The sequence below is a fragment of the Haliaeetus albicilla genome, chromosome 4 (assembly GCF_947461875.1).
Source record: "Haliaeetus albicilla chromosome 4, bHalAlb1.1, whole genome shotgun sequence".
Lineage (NCBI taxonomy): Eukaryota > Metazoa > Chordata > Aves > Accipitriformes > Accipitridae > Haliaeetus > Haliaeetus albicilla.
The window spans coordinates 33,359,371-33,379,787 of record NC_091486.1 but is presented as its reverse complement, the minus strand read 5'-3'; the positions used below and the strand labels follow the sequence as shown (position 1 = coordinate 33,379,787).

Sequence of the window (20,417 nt, the reverse complement as noted above, 5' to 3'; positions counted from 1 at the left end):
AACAAGGAATTAATTCACCGCTTCCCATAGGCAGGCAGGTGTTCAGCCATCTCCAGGAAAGCAGGCCTCCATCGCGCGCAACAGTTACTTGGGGAGACAAACGCCATCACTCCAAACATCCCTCCCCTTCCTCCTTCTTTCCCCAACTTTATATGCTGAGCATGACATCATATGGCCTGGAATATCCCCCTGGTCAGTTGGGGTCAGCTGTCCCAGCCGTGTCCCCTCCCAACCTCTTGTGCACCCCCGGCCTCCTCGCTGGTGGGGTGGGGTGAGAAGCAGAAAAGACCTTGGCTCTGTGTGAGCAGTGCTCAGCAGTAACTAAAACATCCCTGTGTTACCAACACTGTTTTCAGCACAAATCCAAAACACAGCCCCTTACTCGCTACTGTGAAGAAAATTAACTCTATCCCAGCCAAAACCAGCACAATAAGGAAATAACGTTTTTCACACTGAGTGTGACTGAGCATTGGAACAGGTTGCCCAGAAAGGTGGAGTCTCCTTCCTTGGAGATACTCAAAAGCCATCTGGACATGGTCCTGGCCAACAGGGTCTAGGTGGCCCTGCTTGAGCAGGGGCGCTGCACAACGACTTCCAGAGGTCCCTTCCAACCTCAACCATTCTCTGTTTCTGTGAAAAAATGAAAACACAGAAGTTTTGAAAAAAGGCAAAGTTTTATTTATTTTTTTTAATATAAAAAGGTCATGAACTGCATAGAAATATGACTTCAGTCATCTTAAAATGTTACTCATCACTCATTTACACTTGGTAATTCCCAGTAACATGGCAGGAAGCAAGACGGGCTAACAATTGTCTACAATGTATGTATTTACATTCAACTGAAGTTATGCATGCACAATAGTATTTTTAAATAAATCAAACACACTGATCCAAATAAAATCTGATTCAAGGTATATTTTAAGTTTATATAAAGTACAAATAAAGTCTTCAAAACTTAACTTCCTTGGATAAGACAAATTTTCATTCATTTAAATTTAAAGATAAGTTAGCTCCAAAAGTAGTAAGAAATGTAAACATCAGATACCATGATAAAAACCTTAAAGAATAACAACTTTGTCATAAAGTGCTGGCATATGCTTTCACCTTTATTTTCCAGATCTTAAAAATAGAATACTAATATAAAAAGACTTTCACAAGCTTCCCAGTTGTAATTTCAGTTCAGTAATATTTTTGCAGAATTTTAAAATGTAATGATTTTATAAACATTCTTTTCTACCTTTATCTGTCACAGCTTTTTGACATTTTCTTCTTTATCTTAAGTGAACTTTTAACTTCTAAGTATGTATAAAATAGTTTCTATTTTTAATTTACCCAGTTCAAATTGGACTCCATGCTGGTGGAAAAAAAACCAAAAGGTTAGATAAGACTCCAACTGGGAAAAGCCAAGGACTTTGAAAAGTAAAGGTATAAGGTACCTGAACACAACCCAACAACTGCCTCCAGCAAAGTCATTTTGTAATTATATTTATTATCAGTATCACTGAAAAAAGTTACATGAGAATTAATACATAGAGGAGACTCAGTGTGGTTCATTTATACCTAGGCATCTGAGCTTCATACATGCTGAATATATCCATTACTTCATTTCAATGAGATTAAGTCTTGGAAAACTTTGACTTCTTCTGCCAAACATAAGCTGAAAGATAATCTTACGTGCCTTACACCTCAGTTGACTTTTCACTTGTCAACATCAGAGTCACCCAAAATAAAGACAACAGTCCTGAATTCCCCCATCCATTTTGGTGATACATTGAAATCCATTTGTAAAAAAAACTGTTTCTTCTTTGTGTGAAGATAGATAAAATACAACCTTTTACCACTCATTATGTTCACCTCTCAATCTCATGTTGTTCCAAAACCTCAATCTCCCTAACTATTGACAAGTCCACAGGCACAACTGAAAAAGATTATCAGATTGTGGTATTTTATTATACAAAACAAAACAAATCCAAATCAAAGACAATTAAGTCTAAGCTCTGAGGAGTGGAAAATCCCAAAAGTATTTTAAAGTGCCATTCACTTTCAAAATATTTATAAGAGTTTTAATACATTCCCTACACAAAAAGACTTCCAGCCTCAGTGTTACGATTAGGATTTTATCTTGTCAGTATTAGTTTCAGGCTGTTAAGGCATGATTGGTATTTCCTCTAAGTCAAAACTTGACATAGCCCTTATTTCCTCAGAGCCTAGAAACAGGAAGTGCAAGGGATATAACTTAAAAAAATAACAAACCCACTAAACAAACCAAATGTAAAGGCTTGAAACAACTATTAAGTAGCTTGTCTTTAAATACTAACACACTGCAGTCCATTTCTCAGAGCGGGCATGAAGCAAAATTATTATGGATAACAATAATTGACAGAAAGATGCACTGCACTTCTACATTAGAGGGGCACAATGAAAAGCTTTTAATTGCAGCTTCACAGGCAAAAAATGGTTATTTCCATTTTTTTCACTTACTACTTTTAACTCTAAAGAGGCTTTCTGTTTTGTTGGGGGTGGGGTGGTTTTGTTGGTTTGTTTTTGCATTGTTTTTCTGTTTTTTTGTTTGGTTGGGTTTTTTTTAAGATGAGGAAGAGGTCCGTACAGGTAGACAATACTATTTCAGAGCTTTTATGAAAGCAAACTAACAAGCTTATCAAATACTCACATCAGCATGGGACCCTCATCCTCTTCAAATGTAACTTACTGATAAGAAGCAAAGAACCACTAGCACAAGGACTGACAATCTACCAGTTTTCTATTCAAGCATTGCAGAGATAATTTCCAACACAGGAAAACCAGAGTATGCATTATAATTCCTAAGTGGACCAGATCTGTAAGGCAGAAACATTTCCTTAACTACTAATGATCCTACAGAGAAAGCAGTTTTCCAAATGGCCCCAACAGATGTATCATATTCCCAAAACATACCAACTTTAGCTTCCATTTAAAGCTATGAGAATGGTCACAAGTAAGCTCAGTAAGTCAGCTAGATTCAGTTTCCCTGCTTAGACCATTTTCTTATTAAGGCTAGTCATAAAAGTGTGCATGTATTCAACCACTGTTTGGCAAAGCTTGAGTTTAAACAAACTCATTTTCGGGTTTTAGTTTGTTCACTCTGGCATAATTTTTAGACTAAAACTTGAAAAGTGCAAAAATATTTAATTACATCTTCTTAAAAAAAATAATTCATTTTATTGGTGCAACCACCCCAATTTCTCAGGAGTTAAATCCATTGCCAGCAATGGATAGAAAAGGAAGCACCAGCATAAAAGAATCAAAGTGCATTTCCAGTATGCCAATGCTGCTTGAATTGGCAAGCCATAATCTTATATTCACCACCGGAATAGATTATGCTAAAGTCATTTTATAAAAGTCTATATTACACATTAACATACGAAGTCTGTCATGAAGTCTTGGGGATACTGCAATGATTCATCAAAACGGAAACGTTTGGAGACTGTACTGCTGTCCTCTGGAATGTTTTCTTTGTCTTCCTTATTGCTAGAGGTACCATTACAATTGGATTTTACATTTCGCTCTTCTGTGCATTTTGTTGTGTGTCCTGGCATCAGAGAAGAGCAACAGGTTTCTTCAGGGCTACACAGGAGTATGAACTCCCCTTGCTGCAACCACAAATGAGAAAGACAGGCCTCTGCTGTGGGTCTTTCCCTTTGAAAGAGAAACGGGTAAAGTTACTTAAGTTAATTTCAGAAATACTAAAAATGTAAAAAAAGAAATCTTAAGCAGAACTGATGCTAAAGAGTTAGTATCACTGTTTTTCCACCACTACCATGGCTGCTACAAAACACATCTGACCCTACCACAGTTAAGGTTAAGTATTTAGCAACATGCATCTACATTTTAATTGAGCTTCCCCTACTACTGAATGTCAGAACTGCTAAGCTTTTCATCAGAACAAGGAACAGGTATTTCTCAGCCAGTATTCATAATCCCTTGGAATGTTTTCAACATTGTGTGTGTATATATATATATATATGTACATGCTTATGCTTTTGAAGTCCTATGTTTTATACACACCATTGTAAATAGGGAGGCTAATGAATATTCAGTCATTAGGTTTTCAAGGAGGGCCAAATAACATGATGTCATCAACTCTATCTGACATTTTGCAGTGTTTTATTCTTCCAACTCATCTGCTGTAAAACCTTCTAAAATGTAGTTACTACCAAACAAACCACAGACTTACAAAATTGTTCCTTTGAATAACCTAGTACAGTAGTGTCACGGGGGGAAATGCACCACCACAAAGGCTACTAGTTTTCATCATGTTCTGCATTGTTAAGTTCTGCAGAACTTGCTGGAAATGCAATAGAGCCCACTACTTGTCCTTAATTCTACCAGAACATGTGATTATTTTTTGGTCAGAGAACGGTAACTTTACACAGTTGACTATCTGAGGACAGATTTTTCCTCTTAAGATTCAAGAAGGTATAGTCACCAAGAATTAGAATGGGAAAAAAAAAAAAAGTTATCGAGGATATAATGAAGACTTTGAGATGCCCAGAAGCAAGAAAGCAAGTAGAGTAGTAACTGTGACAGAATGTGAAACATCCTGCAGCTCCACTTCAACATTTATCAAAGCAGGCTCTTGATAATTGCTTTCCTCATGATACTATGGTTTTTGTGAATTATTCCAGAGATTGACAAACCCTCTGTGTGAGATGCTAAAATAGAAAGGACTGTTCAGACATGAGTTTATATGGAGTCCTTATTTCATCCAAGTAGGCACTTCACGGACATCATCTCCCATCGTCCCCTCTGATCAAAAAAACCCTCTTTCTCAACCAAACAACAGGGTCACTCTTGCTTGCTGCAGGGACTACTGTCTCACCACAAATGACAATACCTAGCACTATAACTGATAATACCTGATCATGCCTACTAGAACATTACAAACTGACTTTATTAAGTATTATTTCCCCATATATACCTTTCAGGGTGGTGGGTTTGCGGTTTTGTTTTTTGTTGTTCGTTTTTTTTTTTTTACTGCATTTGCTGGTGCAACAGTTAAAAAAAAATCCAGATTTAAAGCTATACAGGAAGTGCAGGCACAGTTAATCTCTGTAACTCTAAAAGACTATCTTCTCAAAGTTCAGCTACTTTGAAAGGCCTTGATTAGTCTGAACTCCCAAAGAACGCAAAGTTATGGAAGTGTGCCTTACAAACAAGTAGTTTGTACTTTTGATTGAGAACATTTTTTTTAAAGACTGAACATGGCAAAACACTATATATTTCTGAAGAATATATGCTCAGTCAGAAGACTGCCAAGTCTTTATATAAAAATGTTTTAAAGTAGAAAGATACATTAAAGATAAGTCAGGAAACAAGAACGAACTGCATCAGAAAGATTGCATTTTGTCTCTCCAAACCGTGCAATAAAAGGTTAAATTATAGACAAGAATGTGACCTTTCTACAATACATTTCATCAGATTTGTTAATAATCTGTCCTCTGAATGAAAACATAAAGAAATTCAAATTACAAAATACAAACTCAAAGCACAAGCCTGACTACAGTAATAGCCAGTGAACCAAAGATCCTTTTCATACATTATGGAAAAGCATAAACCTACGCTTTTAAATATCGAGCTGATAATACCAATGCATTGTGAAATAATACCACTGATATTATCAGTCAGACAACTCCCAAATTAACATTTAGTTTTTCTAGGTGCTTCATGAACATAAAGGATAAGATTCTTGCCTGAAGGGGTTTGTTACTTACTCCGGATTTTTTGTGAGAAGTTTTTGAATGAAGTCTTTGGCAGGCTGTGAAACCGACGAAAACGTTTCTTCTGAGTAATCCACATTAACTTGAGATATATTAAGGTAAGTTTCTTGATTATCAGCTCCCACAAATGGAGATTCTTGTGTCAGCAGCATGTACGAAATTACGCCTATGTTCCTGAGATAAGAACACAACGTATATTCCTACTAGCACACCTAAACAATATACCCCCCCCGTATTTATTGTGCTGCAGATCAAACCTCCTGATGTATGCCACACTCAGAGAATTAGAAACATCATGTGACATCTCAGTTTTATGTCATTCAAGCATGTGCATGTGTGCACATGCACACACAAGGAAAGCTATGCATATATCTCAATGAAGAGATTTTTTCAAATTGCTTACTTTCAATATATGCTTTTCTTCCCATTGAGATTGTTAGGAAAAGCAAATATATCACTTTTACAAAGCCCACTCTTGGATATATTGCAATCCTGGATGATATAACTGCAAAAAGATAGACGTTCTAATTTGCATGTAAATAAAAACCCATCTTTTACTACAATTCTGGATGAAGTTTCAAAGACTGAAATTTAGTCAACCTTCCTGTACAATTGACATCTGAGTTGCGTTACAATATCCTCTTGCTGAGATGTTTTCCCCTAAGAACATGGGTACCACACATCATGTGATTTATTATAAATCTTAGATGGTTTCTTGATGCATAATAAAAATGGTTTTGTGATCTGATATATCGAGCTTTAGTACTCATTACAGTGGGGAAACAGGCAGCTGCTCTGTTTGTCATTCTGACTAGAGCACCAATAGTTCGGTTTTATGTCTTCCCACAAAAGCAGGCAAATAATAAGTGGTTAAAAACCATTCACAAACAGATTTAATTACTATTATGAGTTGAGAATTTCAAAGGAGTAATTAGATCACAGCAACTTTTAAAACTGAATTTTAATTATTTAGATGCTCAAGAAAAGCATATAAGTATTTTATGATTTTAAGGAAACATCTCAAAGCCAGCCTTTACACTAACATAGCTCATGAAATTAACAGGCTACAAAGGTATACTTAATAAAGTTGTGGATCAGTTTAAGATACTTGTCTCATTTTTAATGGCTCGTTCTGCAGATAATACTCTAAAGATAAGAAGTACAAAGTTAGAATACTTCTTATCATTTGTATAATAAAATTATTTAATGATATAAAAGTGGAGAGAGAGGAGTGTCCAAGAGTAGTTAATAACTGAAGCATGTCATCCAACAGTAACTACTACCTAAAGATTGCTATCCAATCATTGTTATCATTCCCTTAGAACAAATACCTATACTCTGCATGGTCAGACGTCACCTGCATTCCCTACTAGGTGTGCAACAGACCCATATACAGTAGTTCCCGTAAGCCCCAAGTTATATCCTGAGGGGTCCTTCCCCTCCCAACTCTCCCTCTTTTGGTCAGCCTACCAACAGAAGGGTATTCTTGGAAGCCAGATAAAACTGCATCAGAGTCTGGATCTGGCCCCTAGATTGGTAAGTGGTCACGACTACCTCAATAAAATGAATTAACCTATACAACCTACCACATATCTGTAGCTGTGGTAATAGGATCGTAGTTTAAGATTTCTGGAGCTAGAGAAAGAGATGGGGAAGAGAAGAACACTTTAATAGATATATTATTCAAGTGGCCTTGCATCATACACGTTTCTGGCAGATTTTTTTGCCAATCATTATTATGAGACTAAACATGCAGTTTCAATAACCAAGTTTATTCTGTTCAAGGCACAAGGGTGGAAAAAAGTTATTTCTATTTGATTAGACACACCAATGCTTAATTGGTTCACGCTAAAATGGCACTATATGGCCTAAAGTCTATTCTATCCAAGTCCCAAGATATTTTCTTATCAGATGCACGCACATGAAAGATTTTTCTAAGAGGTTTTCAAGTATATAGCTTTTTAAGGGGAATGCATAAAGCCTTCAGCATGTTAGCACTGCAAAGCCAGATAACCAAGCCAATTTTAGGATCGGTGGCTGTTAGCATATGCTAGATAGCAAATTATTCACTACAGAATGAAGCGCTCTTAAAATTTAGTGTAGGCAAATCATTAAGGAATCCTGCTCCTCAGAGAGGGCCAAGTGTTAATGGCAATCTTTCCCTTTCCAAGGAATATTTTAATCTCATTAAATCATCATACTAAAAGGCATTCCTAATTCAAAGAACATTTCTTTTTGCATGCTAATGTTAAATTCTTGTGATTAGAGTTGAAATGCAACAGCCAAAATTTCTTGTTAAATCAACAAGCTGCATCACAGCAAATATTATAGCATGAAATCAAAGGTGCACCTATTGGTATAATTTGGGATTTTCTTTGGGTGCAAATATTTGTTGACTACACTAAAAAAAAAGAGCAGCTCAAAACACATTGCCTTGACCAGATGTTCTTTCTCCAGTCATGACTGACAAATTGATGTGCATTACATGAACTGTTTCTGTTTTCTCAAAACCACACATCAGAAATTGTGCAAGCAACTCTTCCATACCTAGATACTCTGTTGTTCCCATGATCTGGCGAAGTTCACTACAATTCTCAAGCTTCCGAGACATACCAAAATCTACAATTTTTACATCACCAAGAGGATTGACACTGCTGAGCAAAATATTTTGAGGCTAGAAGAGAAAAGATTTAATTCTCAATTAATAAAATACAAGCCACAAAAAATCCCAATGTACTAAATGACATTTCAGCTTCTATTATGCAATGCTTATTGCTAAATTTTATTTTTAAAAATTATTTAATCTCTAATACCTAATCTTTTTCTCCTCATTTTTGTTATGTATTTAACAAATGACTTTGATTATCATAATACTAAATTGAAGATAAGGTACTAAAACAAAAAGTCTGCTGCAGCCTCACCTTTAAATCAAGATGAACAATATTGTTTTCATGCAAGCAGCAAAGTCCTTCAAGTATTTGTCTTATAAGTCTTACAATATCCCTTTCACCAATTCTGTCATCCAGATCTGGGACACACAAGTCAAATATTTCTCCTCCAGCAGCACTGAAACACATTTGAGAACACTTATGTATTAAGTTTGAATTTTCAAGCTTAAGTGAGGAAAAAATTTATACATAGTACCTATTTACATAATATATATTCATATTCTCAGAGAGGCTGTGAATATTGTTATTACTATTTTTCCTTTTTTTTAAACACACACTTATGCCAAGACACATCATATAAGCACTTAGAAAAGAAAAAAAAAATCTGATGATGCTTTTTCTTTCCTCATAGCTGGCAACAGCAGTTGAGGCAGTGAAACAGAACTTTGTGGCTGATAACCTCATAATGCTTTGGTACCCTCAAGCATGCTTTCCTCTAAGTGAGTGTGAAGATGCCTTCAGGAAGATGAGTTCTATCATCCTTCCCTTCTCAAGTCAAATCTAAGATTTCTTCCATTAGACCAGTTCCATAAATAATTCAAATTAAGAAAGCCCAGCAGTATTCCTATACTCTGAATTTGGGAGTAAAAATTATCTTTTTTTACATGATGAGGCTGTGGTATAAACGTAAGAACTACAATGCAATGAACAGCTAGAGCTACTGAAGAGTATTCTAGAGTGGGAGGAAACTGCATACTTGCCACCCTAGGTCCTGCCATACTGATGGAAGACTAAAAATCAGAGAGGTACCAGGAAGAAAATCTAGCATTCTGCTGCTGATTAAATATACAGCTGCCTAGTCAGTTAGTGAGCAGTATCTTCCAGAACTCTAGTAGACACAGAATATTCAGAAATACAAGGACTCGGCTCTGTCACTTTCACATCGACCATTTCCACACTAACAACAAAGATGAGATTGACAAGCTTCATGATTTCACACAGCATCTCAAATATATTTTCCTCAGAAAAAGGCTGTTGTTTACTTACAGAAAACCCTACTATTAGTACAGCATAAAGGAAGCATGGAAATAACCGTGTTGCATGTGGTTTATTAGTTACACTTCTACACTTTGCCACAGCGTCAGCTGTTTCCTTTCGTGCTGGATTTGAAATCATTATTCAGCCTGTTCTAACTGCCTGAAGTTTCTCTCTCAAGTATAAACAGCTACCTCAAAACTACAGATCAGGAAGCCTGAATTTCATCATTAGCAAAATGACAACATCTAAAAAAATGTTAGATAATGGACAACATGGACACACACAGTCACTAACCTGCTGGAGCTATGCGAGGTGCCAGTAATACCTCCCCTAGTTGCCTTTATGACAAAACATAGATGAGGGGAAGAGCAGTGGATGTCATTTACTTAAACTAGGTTTTCAACACTGTCTCCCACAGTATTCTTGTATCCAAGTTACTACATTATGGTCTGGATGGGTGGACACCTGGATGAGTAAAGAGCTGAACAGCTCTGCTGAAAAGGATTTGGGAGTCCTCACAGACAGCGAGCTCAATGCAGCAAAGAAGGTGAGCACCACTTTGGGCTGTAACAACAGAAGCACAGCCAGCAGGCTGAGCAAGTGACTCTACCCAGCACCCTAGACCACAGCTACAACGCAGCATCCTGTTTTTGGCTCCCCAGTTCAAGGAAGACATTAACAAGCAAGTTCAGCACCAACTGAGAAAGCAAGTAAAAGAGCACCAGATGACCTGTACCATACATAAATGTAAGATATCTTCAGAAAAATAACCTAATGAAATCCTACACAAGGCCAAACTTTGAACTGGCAGGTACAGCTCAGGAAATTTTGATTGACAGCTCTTTGAAATAAATGGACTGATGTGCAGAGCAGTCAAAACAAAAGCCAACATACATGGCTATCATCAGGAGGGCTACTGGGAACAAAATGCAGCAAAATGATGCTCAGTATAAAACCATAGCATGTAGTTCTCGTTTCTGTATCTTCAAGAAGCATGTAAGATCAGTGAAGATACAGACAAGAGCAAGTAAGAGGAGAGACAGCTGCTTTACAAGAAACCAAAGAGAAACCATTCAGTTTGGATAGAAGATTGTGGGGGAGTCTATGAATGCAGCTTACAAAAACACTCAAGCTGGTTTATGGATGAACAAAGAACTGTTATTCACCAAACCCCACAGTATGAGAACTAGGAGGCACCTGATGAAACTAGCCGATTAGTTTAAAACAGGTACAACAAAGTATTTCTTCACACAGCAGGTAATGAACATCTGGAATTTACTACCACCGAAGTAGACTGTATCACCAGGTTCAAAAAAAGGACAAAACAGATTCGCAGACTACAGGTCCATAAACAGATACTAAAAGGAACAGGCGGAGAGGTACCCTTGGTACAATACCTCTGGTTGCTGGGACAGTGCAAAGAGAGTGGACAGGCTCGTACACTCCTTAGCTCTTCCTAAATAGCAACTCCCTATAGCCATTGCTGGAAACAGCAACAGATTAGACAGACCCTTGATCTGACTCTGTAGAGCTTAGTTCTTCAAGGAGCAAAACTAGATAGATTTGAAAATTAGTACAGCTTCCTGGTACAGCTGTAAAATGAGTTAGTACAGCTGCCAGGTTTCTCTCTGAATATTCCTCCAATTACCTTTGACCCTCAGATTAGAAGAGTAACAACCTCCATTGCAGGGCTTTTGAAAAAGTATTCACATCTTTAGTAATTCCCTCTACAAAGATGGCCTTATTAAGAACTAGCAACCATTTCTCTCCTTTATTTACAAAATGTGCACTTACACGAACTGATTCTTACTACTACATCTTCCAAAGAACGCCACCAATACAATCCAACAACAGTGAGGACCATATATAGGAAGAAAAATACAGCTAAATAGGAAATGCCTATCAACTATTTTATGAGTAAGAGATTCATTTCTTGCAATTCTTTTGAAGTACTGCTTCAGAGTTCTGATAATGAGAAACAAACAAACAAAGAATTATCTGTGTATTCTGCTACAGAAGGACACAATTTAAAAGCGCGTTCAGCCCTCTGCTTATCCCAACAGAACTAGGAATGCTTACTGCAAGACTTCTGAACACTACTACAAGGTAGACCATTAACACCAATGTAGTGTGAGGAAGTTGCTTATTAAAGCTCTGTAATGAAACAAGACAGTTAGCTGAGCTGAAACAGAAGCTGGAAAATCAGTATGGCTTTTACATGAGCTGGCACTTGTTCTTGATAAGAAGTTCAAAACTTGTCATCTGGACTTTGTCTTTACTTCTACATTATTTAATATTTTAGCCTTCTCAGAACATCAAATAATATGTTACAGATCATCTAGTTCCAGGAAAAAAGCTTTTTTTTTTTTTTTTTAAAGATTATCTAGCTACATTCTTTGGAAAATTTGAAGGAATTTATCATGGTGCGTGCAGACCACCATTAACAGCTCTTCAAATACTTTGTACATGAAACTTCAATCCTAGAGATTCTGAATTAATTTCACAAACTGCATTTTTGTTCTTTATATTCCAAACAAAACTTTACACATACAGATAATTCAAATTCAAGTTGAATTCCCAAATTAGAGTTGTTTTCAGAGCTAATGAGAAGGCACAGGGACATCTAAAAAGATATGGGAATTGTGGAGGAAACAGCTTCAAAAGCCAAACAGTTTCAAAACAAAACCACCAAATTTAGAAGCTCAGAACCCGCAAAGGAATTGCAAGTTTTCAGTCACCAGAAAGGATGAAGCGGTGACTGAAGCTCACAGAACATGGATGAGCTCAGCTTCTCTGAAATCTGTGTACTTGGTATCAGTGGCTACTATTATTTTTTTTTATTTTGTATGATTTAAGATGCATCAAAGCACTATGCACTTTCTATGGGATTCAAGAACATTCTCTCTGATCAGCTTGCACGAAAAATTCTTTAAGGGGGAAAAAGAACCCCAAAACAAAGGCCCTAAAGTTTGTATTCAGGTTTTATATTAGGTTAGCCTAACCTGAAAATTGATCAGAGCTTCTCTTACAAAAATCCAACTAGCAGAAGAAATAACCTGCTCAAATTAAACAGGCAAGTTTTAACCAAAATTACCCTCCAGAGATAAAGGCACAAAAAATATTTCAATTTGAAATTGAGTGAAATTGTCTATGAAACTGAATTATGCATTGAGAAGAAAGAAGAATCTCTTTTTATTTTTTGATAGCTTTTTGTAAAAAAATTATAAAAATCTTGCAGTCTGTTTTTTTAAAATTGAGTACAGAACTACTGTAAGTTTTAGTGTATTTTGGTTTATGTCTTATTCCATATTGTTTGACATAACTCATTAGCTGTGGACGTAACAAAACACATGTACAAAACCAAAGATTCAAATTAACACCAACTGATTCGACTCTTGTATTTACATGAGAATAATTCATACCAAAAAAGTCCCTAAGAGCTTATGAAGTATATCATAATGAAATATTAGCATAATGCATACAGTGTACTGTTGTAATTCTTCTGGGTGTTCAGGCAACTCATACAAAAACTAGCATATAGACAGATTTGTAACTACAAATGTGGAACATCTGATGAAGGCATACTTACTATTCCAACACTAAAATGATGTCATTTGCTGTTTCATAGACTTCATGGAGATTAACTATGCGAGGATTAGATTTCATTAATTCAAGCACAGCAATTTCGTGAAGAATCTCTGCTTTGCAGTCTTGGCCTCTTCTTCTTTTCTTCAAAAATTTAGCTGCATACTCTTGGCCTGTGGATTTAGCTATACATTTTCTAACCACAGCACATCTTCCTCTACAAAATAAAAGGGAAAACATTAAGACCTAAGAAGTATGTAAATTGCCATTAGAAATAAAAAGGCACAGCAAATAATTGGAAACTAAAAAAAAAAATTACCAGGGGAATGCCATGTTTGGCCTGTTCTTACACTATTCCCCAAACATTCACTTTCAGCCACTGTAGGAGAAAGGATACTAAGCTAGATGAACCTTTGGCAAGACCCAATACAATTCCCTTTATGCAGACTAGCTAAACATTAAATCAGAGTATCAGGTTACATGGACATTCTCACTGTAAGATAACAGAGTCATAGAATAACTTGGGTTGGAAGGGACTTCTGGAGGTCTCTAGCAAAACATTCTGGTTAAAGCAAGGCCAGCTACAAGATGCTACCAAGCTGCTCAGGGCTTTGTTCAGGTTGGCAATATTGTATTAAAAAAAACTCAACCACATTATAGCACCTACAGGATAAAGTAATAAACAAAGCAAAACCCTGTGAAATATAGAGAATGAACACAGACTATAAAGCATATTTGTATGCTGGGGTAGGGGGGAAGGTCTTCAGTGCAGAAAATTTTAGATTCATAAAGAGAATTTCCCTCCACAAATCATGTAGTACTGCTAAAAAAAAAAAAAAGAAACAGGTATCTGCAAAATGTTTAAAAACATCTTAACAGAAAAACACCAACTACTTAGCATTCTCTCTCTCAATTACAGTTAGACAATGTGTGTTGCTTTATTTCCTAGCCAACTGTTTAGGTATGGAAACAAAAATGTATTTTGGCAAAGAAATGTTTTTAAAAGAAAACCACATACTGTAGTTAAAACACCAAGCTGACCTTTTAAAAAATTAGGGGAAAAAATGCAGTTTTTTAAGCCAAGTTATAAACTCCTGAAAAAACAAAGTTTTATAATCACAAGTTTTGCATTCCCAGAAATGGCTAGTTGCATATTTGCAAAGTGTTTTCAAATGATACAAGAAACATTATTTAAAAAAAAAAAACACACACAAACCAACTTGAAGGGCTAAAATAGTGTAACGTTCTAAAAACAGTTATAAAACCATGTACAAAGAATGAGATCTACACTTATGTCTTCGAAAAAAACCAACGCCTTTCCATGCATGTTTTTTGTTACCACAGCATACTAAGAACAAACTTAAATGAAGAAGCCCAGTACGAGCTATCTGAACTGTGCTTTCTGAACTAAATTAGCTTCTTTTGTAGAAAAGACTTATGTTGCCCTGCAGGCTTTGCCTTTCTTCTGGTGCAAAAACCCCAATGCCTAAAAGGAACATCTCTTAAAAAAACCAACAAAACAAAACAAGGCATGTCTGAGGCTTTTTGAAAAAATTTAGACTTCAGTATTTCATCAAAAAATGTACGAGCATCTCATGAAAAAATCAGACTTCCATTTGCAAATAACCATGTTAAGTACAGTTTGTACAAATCTGGCTGAATTATTAAACATGTAAAGTTGACCATTAATCATACTGCTATCACTTATTCAGAAATCAACAAAACAGCTTCTCCACATCATCTACTTCAACATCAATTAGTTGTAGGATTTCTTTGTCCTTTTTTTAAAGCACTACATTTAGAAAAGTAATAGTAGAAAACTCAAAAGAAAAATTAAAGAGGCAAAAGTTATTTACAGTTTGATACTTGCACACTCTTCATTTTAGCAACTATTTGTAAGCCTGAAATGGCCAAGTCCTTCCCCAATTGTTAAACCAGCCTATTACTGCAGAGCATTTTAAGTTATTGAGCTAAATTTCGTAATATACCAAAGTTTAAGATACTCCCTCCCTCCCAGTTTACATTCTCATTTTAACATCACATCACCTTGTCAACCACAAAAGTTTCTCTGAAATCGAAAAGGGGAACTGTTTCAGTTTCATGAGAACAGCAAGATCTTCCCTGATAGCTTTTGCACATCTTCCTTCTAGTTGCTGCGGGTGTAACAGCTTTGAAGGGTCAGTGGTATCTCGAGATTGATGATGTAAGAATTTCCACTTGTTTATACTGTATTTGTACTATGCCAATTATTAAGACAAAATTATTAAGACAAAAATTGTTTTAGAGCAGTGGAATTTCTCCAGAAATGCAAGAAAACTCACATCTGAAGTGCTGCACCAAAGCAAGCAAAGTGGTTCCCACTCCTTGCTGCCTGCAAAGCAACTGCTTAACCATCACATTTTACAGCCCAGTTTTACAAGATAAGAACTGATTTCGAGTTGTTTTCATATCCCAAGTTATGAACCACAGAAATTCAGCTACGCCAAGCCATCCACACACTGGGGACAAAACTACTTAACCCACTAAACAGAACCTGCCAGCTTCAGTGAGTCAGTGTCTTAAATACCAAAGGACTAAAAGATAAAGGTGTGGGAGGAAGAAATCGGACTTGGGAAGCTTAAGAGAAGAAAAAAAGAACCATTTACTAAGTAACCTGAAGAGGAAGAAGAAAATTGCAAGTGAAAAGAAAAGTATATTAAATCTTTTAGAGAAGCTACAAAGAAAGGTGGATTTTACATCACTTAGGAAGTGTTGTAAACACTTCCTACATTAAAAAAAAAAAAAAAAATGCACACAATGTTAGGCCAGGAAAAGTCAAAAGTATGTTTGTATGTTTGGAAAACATACCTACGCTTCTGTTTCTTTGCATCTTGGCACTTATTTTGTTATGCCTGGTTTTGCATGTACAGAAAGTATTAAAGACTGTGTTTTGGAATCCACACAAAATCTATACTTTTGTTTGCTTTAGCCATCATCTCACCGGTATGTACAATTTGAAAATCCAATGTGTTAAGAATACTGGAGTTCTAGAGGATGGTGCATATAAATTACTTCTGTCAAGCCTAGAATTCAAAACTAGAGCTGACAAAGGAGTAAGAAAAGAGTAATGTTATGGGCTGCAAGGTGCACTTTTATAAAAGTGTACCAGATAAAGCACATGCTAGGAAAAAAAACACAAACCAAAACAAAACAAGAGAACAATGAAAGCCAAAGAGCTTACAAAATCACATGTAGAAGAGCATCTTTGCTGACAAAACAAGTTGCAGGTGCAAAAGATCACTATGTAGCACAGCAAGGCACAACAACTGTAAAACTGACCCATGCCACTTCTGTTCAAGGAGCTTGGAAACATGACCAGAGCATTAGATTTGCATGGCTTTATACCCAGTTCACTGAATATTTTCAAGGTATGAATTAACACAGTGATTTCAAAAAAGAATTCAGATGTCTGAAACAGTATCATAAGTGCCAAGGGTTTTTTTAATTTTTTTTTTTATTTCCTATTTTACTGCTGCAAACATGAGCAAGGGAAGCAGGCCACAAAACTACCCTGAAACAGCAGGTTGTTAGAAACTTAGGCTAACTGCTTGAGGGTGGGAGGGGAAGAGAAAAAGGTCTTTGTTTTCTGGACTTCAAAAAACTCAACCAAACAACAGGAACAACCAACTCAAAAATCCCCATTCTTTGTCTTGCAGTATTACCCTATGTCATCTCTTCTTTAGTTTATGTACCTGGAATGTGATGTGTGACTAGACAGGGGAAATGGAAGAAAAGGAACATAATCCCAGATCTACATGACTATGAAAACAGGCTAAATCCCTCTGACATGGAAAAGGCTGGCAACTTATGTCTCACTGTACCTTCTCCTGGTCCCTAGAGAACCCGTTGGATACTGCAAAGAAGGGGGTGGCGAAGGAGTGAGGCATACTTCACTCCTCATCTACTACCATAAAAGTTTGCCAGAAAAGGTCTATCATTGCACAAATTCTCCTGCAGCAGAAATTCCTCTTACTAAAATAAAATAAATAGGAATAATCTTACCTTCCTAGCTCTTTTGATTCAAGCATATAAAAATTGTGGAAATTGTCTGTCTTGATTTGTGTCTGCAGAGATGTGGCTAACAAGCCAGAAAAGCTTTTATTCTCCAACTTTCTCCTCGACATAGTCAGGAACAGGTCTCTCTCTTCTACCAGTCACCTATTAAAGCAAACCAATTATGAGTTTTGGAAGTTCCAGAATTACAGCACAGGAAAGCATACAAATACTAGAAGTTTAGGTCTGTCAGACTAGAATAGCCTTAAGTTTGTTCAGTAGTGACCTGAAAACAACATAATTAATCACCATAAAATAAAAGCTGAAAGGAACACTAATCAAGACATGCTAAGAAAATTAACTGAAAGAGGGTTTGGGGTTTTTTATTTAAAAAATTTAACAGCTGAGATAAGTTGGGCTTTTCCCTCCTGGAGCACATCCGTAAGATATTAGGGATAAGCTTCAGTTCTAGTCAAAATGCTGATAACTACTTAACTATTAATCACATCTACTTTTTGTTGTTGTTGTTTTTAAGCCTTCTGAAAATAAGCTTTAACTCTTCTTTGGATTCTGGGTAAGTTCCAGCAACTCCCTTAAGTTTACACTTTTAACTGGTATCCTTGGGGGACTTAACCAGAACTCCTTCCTGTTTGTTGTCTGCAACACAGCAGGAATAACTAACCATGTTTTTTTTTCCAGTGGGAAGATTCACATTTCTTATTAAACTTACTCATAGCTCATCCAAGTTTCATTTTAATGCTTGACTAATTGTCAGAATGCAGCATGAATGGACAACATCCTCTTTGCAAGTTCAGATCATTTAGAACCAAATGATGCAGTAAACCTGATTAAATTGCCTTAATAAACTAGTAGAACAGCACATTATGAAGATACACACACCCACATTATTTCTACTACTGTTAAAAAAAAAGCCAAACAGTAAAAATATTGGGGTTTGGCATTTACATTTATAGGCCTGAAGCATCTCTTCAGGTGAAATGCAAAAGCAAGGCAAAAGAAGGTTACTAAAGGATAACAGAAGTCTTAATTGATGGTTTATTAGTTAAAGAGTAGGTTTACCTTTAGTAGTGAAGGAAAAAAAAATCAAAAGGCAAATTTCAGTTCAGATATAGTTAAATTTACAAATACACTTTCAGTTTTCAAATGACAGAAGTGTACTATCAGAGACTTCTGGAGGAGCACTTGAACTAGTTACGATTCAAATATAATCCAGGATCCGTCAAACATTGTTCAAATTACCAGGTTTTGGAACATGGATATTCCTATTGGAACTATTTGAATTTAAATCATGATTCACACTTTCGCAGGAAAAAAAGTACTGCACGGTTTAAGAATACCTTCAAAGCTTCATTTGATAAGCATGAAAGAGCTTCTTAAAAAATTATCAAGGGGTCACAGTACAATCTAACATACAAGTCTTTCAATCACCTTGTTTCTAACAAACATGCATTGCTTTTTTTCCCGATTATATCACAGCTGATCATTTAAGAGACTGATTCAGATGGCTGAAATTGTACATGACTCTCCTTAGGGCTGTATTCACCAAATACAGTTTAACGGTTAAAGTTATCTTGTTACTGTAGTACTTCAGCACAAAAAGATTTATTTATATTAGACAATTGACCTAACTGCCTAAGAGCTTACTATTATCAATTTATTATGTAAGCTTTCATTCCCTATCATTATTCTTAAAGAGTCATTACTAAGGAGAACGTTTGTCTTATGTTGAATTAACTTTGTTCTCTGGTAAGACATCACATCTCCTCTTTTTAGTTTAGCATCATCAAGAATACAGAAAAAAATATATTCATAGCAGGCAGCAACTCACAAACAGGCGCATAATCTATTCAGGAGAATGAGATCCAATTTCATATCCAATTAGCTATGAAAAAAGGCACAGCTTCTAATACATTAATTATTTCCAAAATTAAAAGGGACACCTGCATTGTTACACATTACACCAAAAGCCCTGCGTAGCAGATATTAGAAGTATGGATCTCAAATCTGCGAGCTTCCCATTAAGAGAAAAAACTTCCCACTAAACTATCTTTAACTGGGTAAAAAAGGTCACTTCGTTTAACTACTCCCAAAAAAGTCAAGTCCCTGCTCCGGCTAGGAAGACGTTCAGCACAGAAGGACCACTGACGAGCAGCACCAGGACACTAGCCGACAGGGCAGGGTCCGCACCTCCCTCGCCGGCGACGGCTGGCGGGAGGCGGGCACCCGGCGCCCCGCCGGGGCCGGCGGAACGGCGAGCCCCGCGGCGACCTGCGCGGCCGGCCGCGTCCCCCTCCGCTCACCGCCGGCCGCGGCTGAGGGCCGCCCCCGCACGCCTCCTCACCTCGGCCGCGCTTTAGCCTTTCGGCGGTGACCTGCCCCACGCCGCAGCCAACGCTAAGGCAGCGTTAGACTGCGAGGCGCAGAACAGTACTCGCGGTCAGCCCAGGCTCCCCTGGAGGAGGGGCGCCGGCGGAGCCGCATCCCGCACTCTCGTCCCCTCGCCGCACACCCGGGCCGGCCTTCCCCACCCCCCCGTGACCGACCACCCCCCTCTGGAGAGACCTGAAGGACGCGAAGCGCTCCCTTCGCCTCCGCCCTGCCCTGCTCCCGGTTGCGACCGCAAAGAGAGCTCCGCGGGGGCTGCCCGCTCCCGAGCGTGCCGAAAGCCGGTGGGGACGGGCCGCCGGCGTCAGGGCGGCACCCGGCCCAGGGTATCCGCGGTACGCCCCAACAATCCTCACGGGCATGCCCGCGCCCGGGGGTGCCGCCGCTAGCGCTCCCCGAGGCGGGGAGACGCGCACCGGCGAGATCCGACACCGGGTGGGGGAAGCGGCACGCGCTCCCACCGCCCACCTAGCGCCCCACCGGATCCGCCCGCCCGCTCGCTCTCATTCCGCGGCAGCTGAAGCCGGGAGCTGCGACCCCAGCTCAGGCACCCTCACCTCTCTCCGCCGGACTCCCAAGAAGCCCCTCACGGGCCAACGGTCGCCACAACGGCCCGCGCGCCCGCCAACCGCCGCGCCCGCACCGTCGGCGTTTGAAAAGCGCAGCCCGGTAGATGTGGCTGCCCCGGCTGCGCCCGCCCGGCCCGCCCACC

At 38.0% G+C, this 20,417-nt stretch overlaps 1 protein-coding gene across 3 annotated transcripts; it reads right to left on the bottom strand.

Annotated features, from left to right (window-relative positions):
* Nucleotides 1-655: 655 nt before the first annotated feature.
* Nucleotides 656-20,417, bottom strand: STK17B (serine/threonine kinase 17b). 3 transcript variants are annotated; one of them, XM_069781856.1, is made up of 8 exons: nucleotides 20,263-20,417; nucleotides 17,309-17,464; nucleotides 13,272-13,484; nucleotides 8,678-8,822; nucleotides 8,304-8,430; nucleotides 7,343-7,391; nucleotides 5,751-5,930; nucleotides 656-3,675 (listed from the first exon to the last, which is right to left on the bottom strand). In XM_069781856.1, the coding sequence occupies exons 2-8, from the start codon at nucleotides 17,428-17,430 to the stop codon at nucleotides 3,393-3,395; spliced, it is 1,119 nt and encodes a 372-aa protein (XP_069637957.1). In that variant the 5' UTR covers nucleotides 17,431-17,464; nucleotides 20,263-20,417; the 3' UTR covers nucleotides 656-3,392. The 3 variants fall into 3 exon arrangements, with proteins under 3 accessions (XP_069637957.1, XP_069637958.1, XP_069637959.1); XM_069781857.1 differs by lacking the exon at nucleotides 20,263-20,417 and adding an exon at nucleotides 19,939-20,088; XM_069781858.1 differs by lacking the exon at nucleotides 20,263-20,417 and having other exon boundaries at nucleotides 13,272-13,513; nucleotides 17,309-17,443.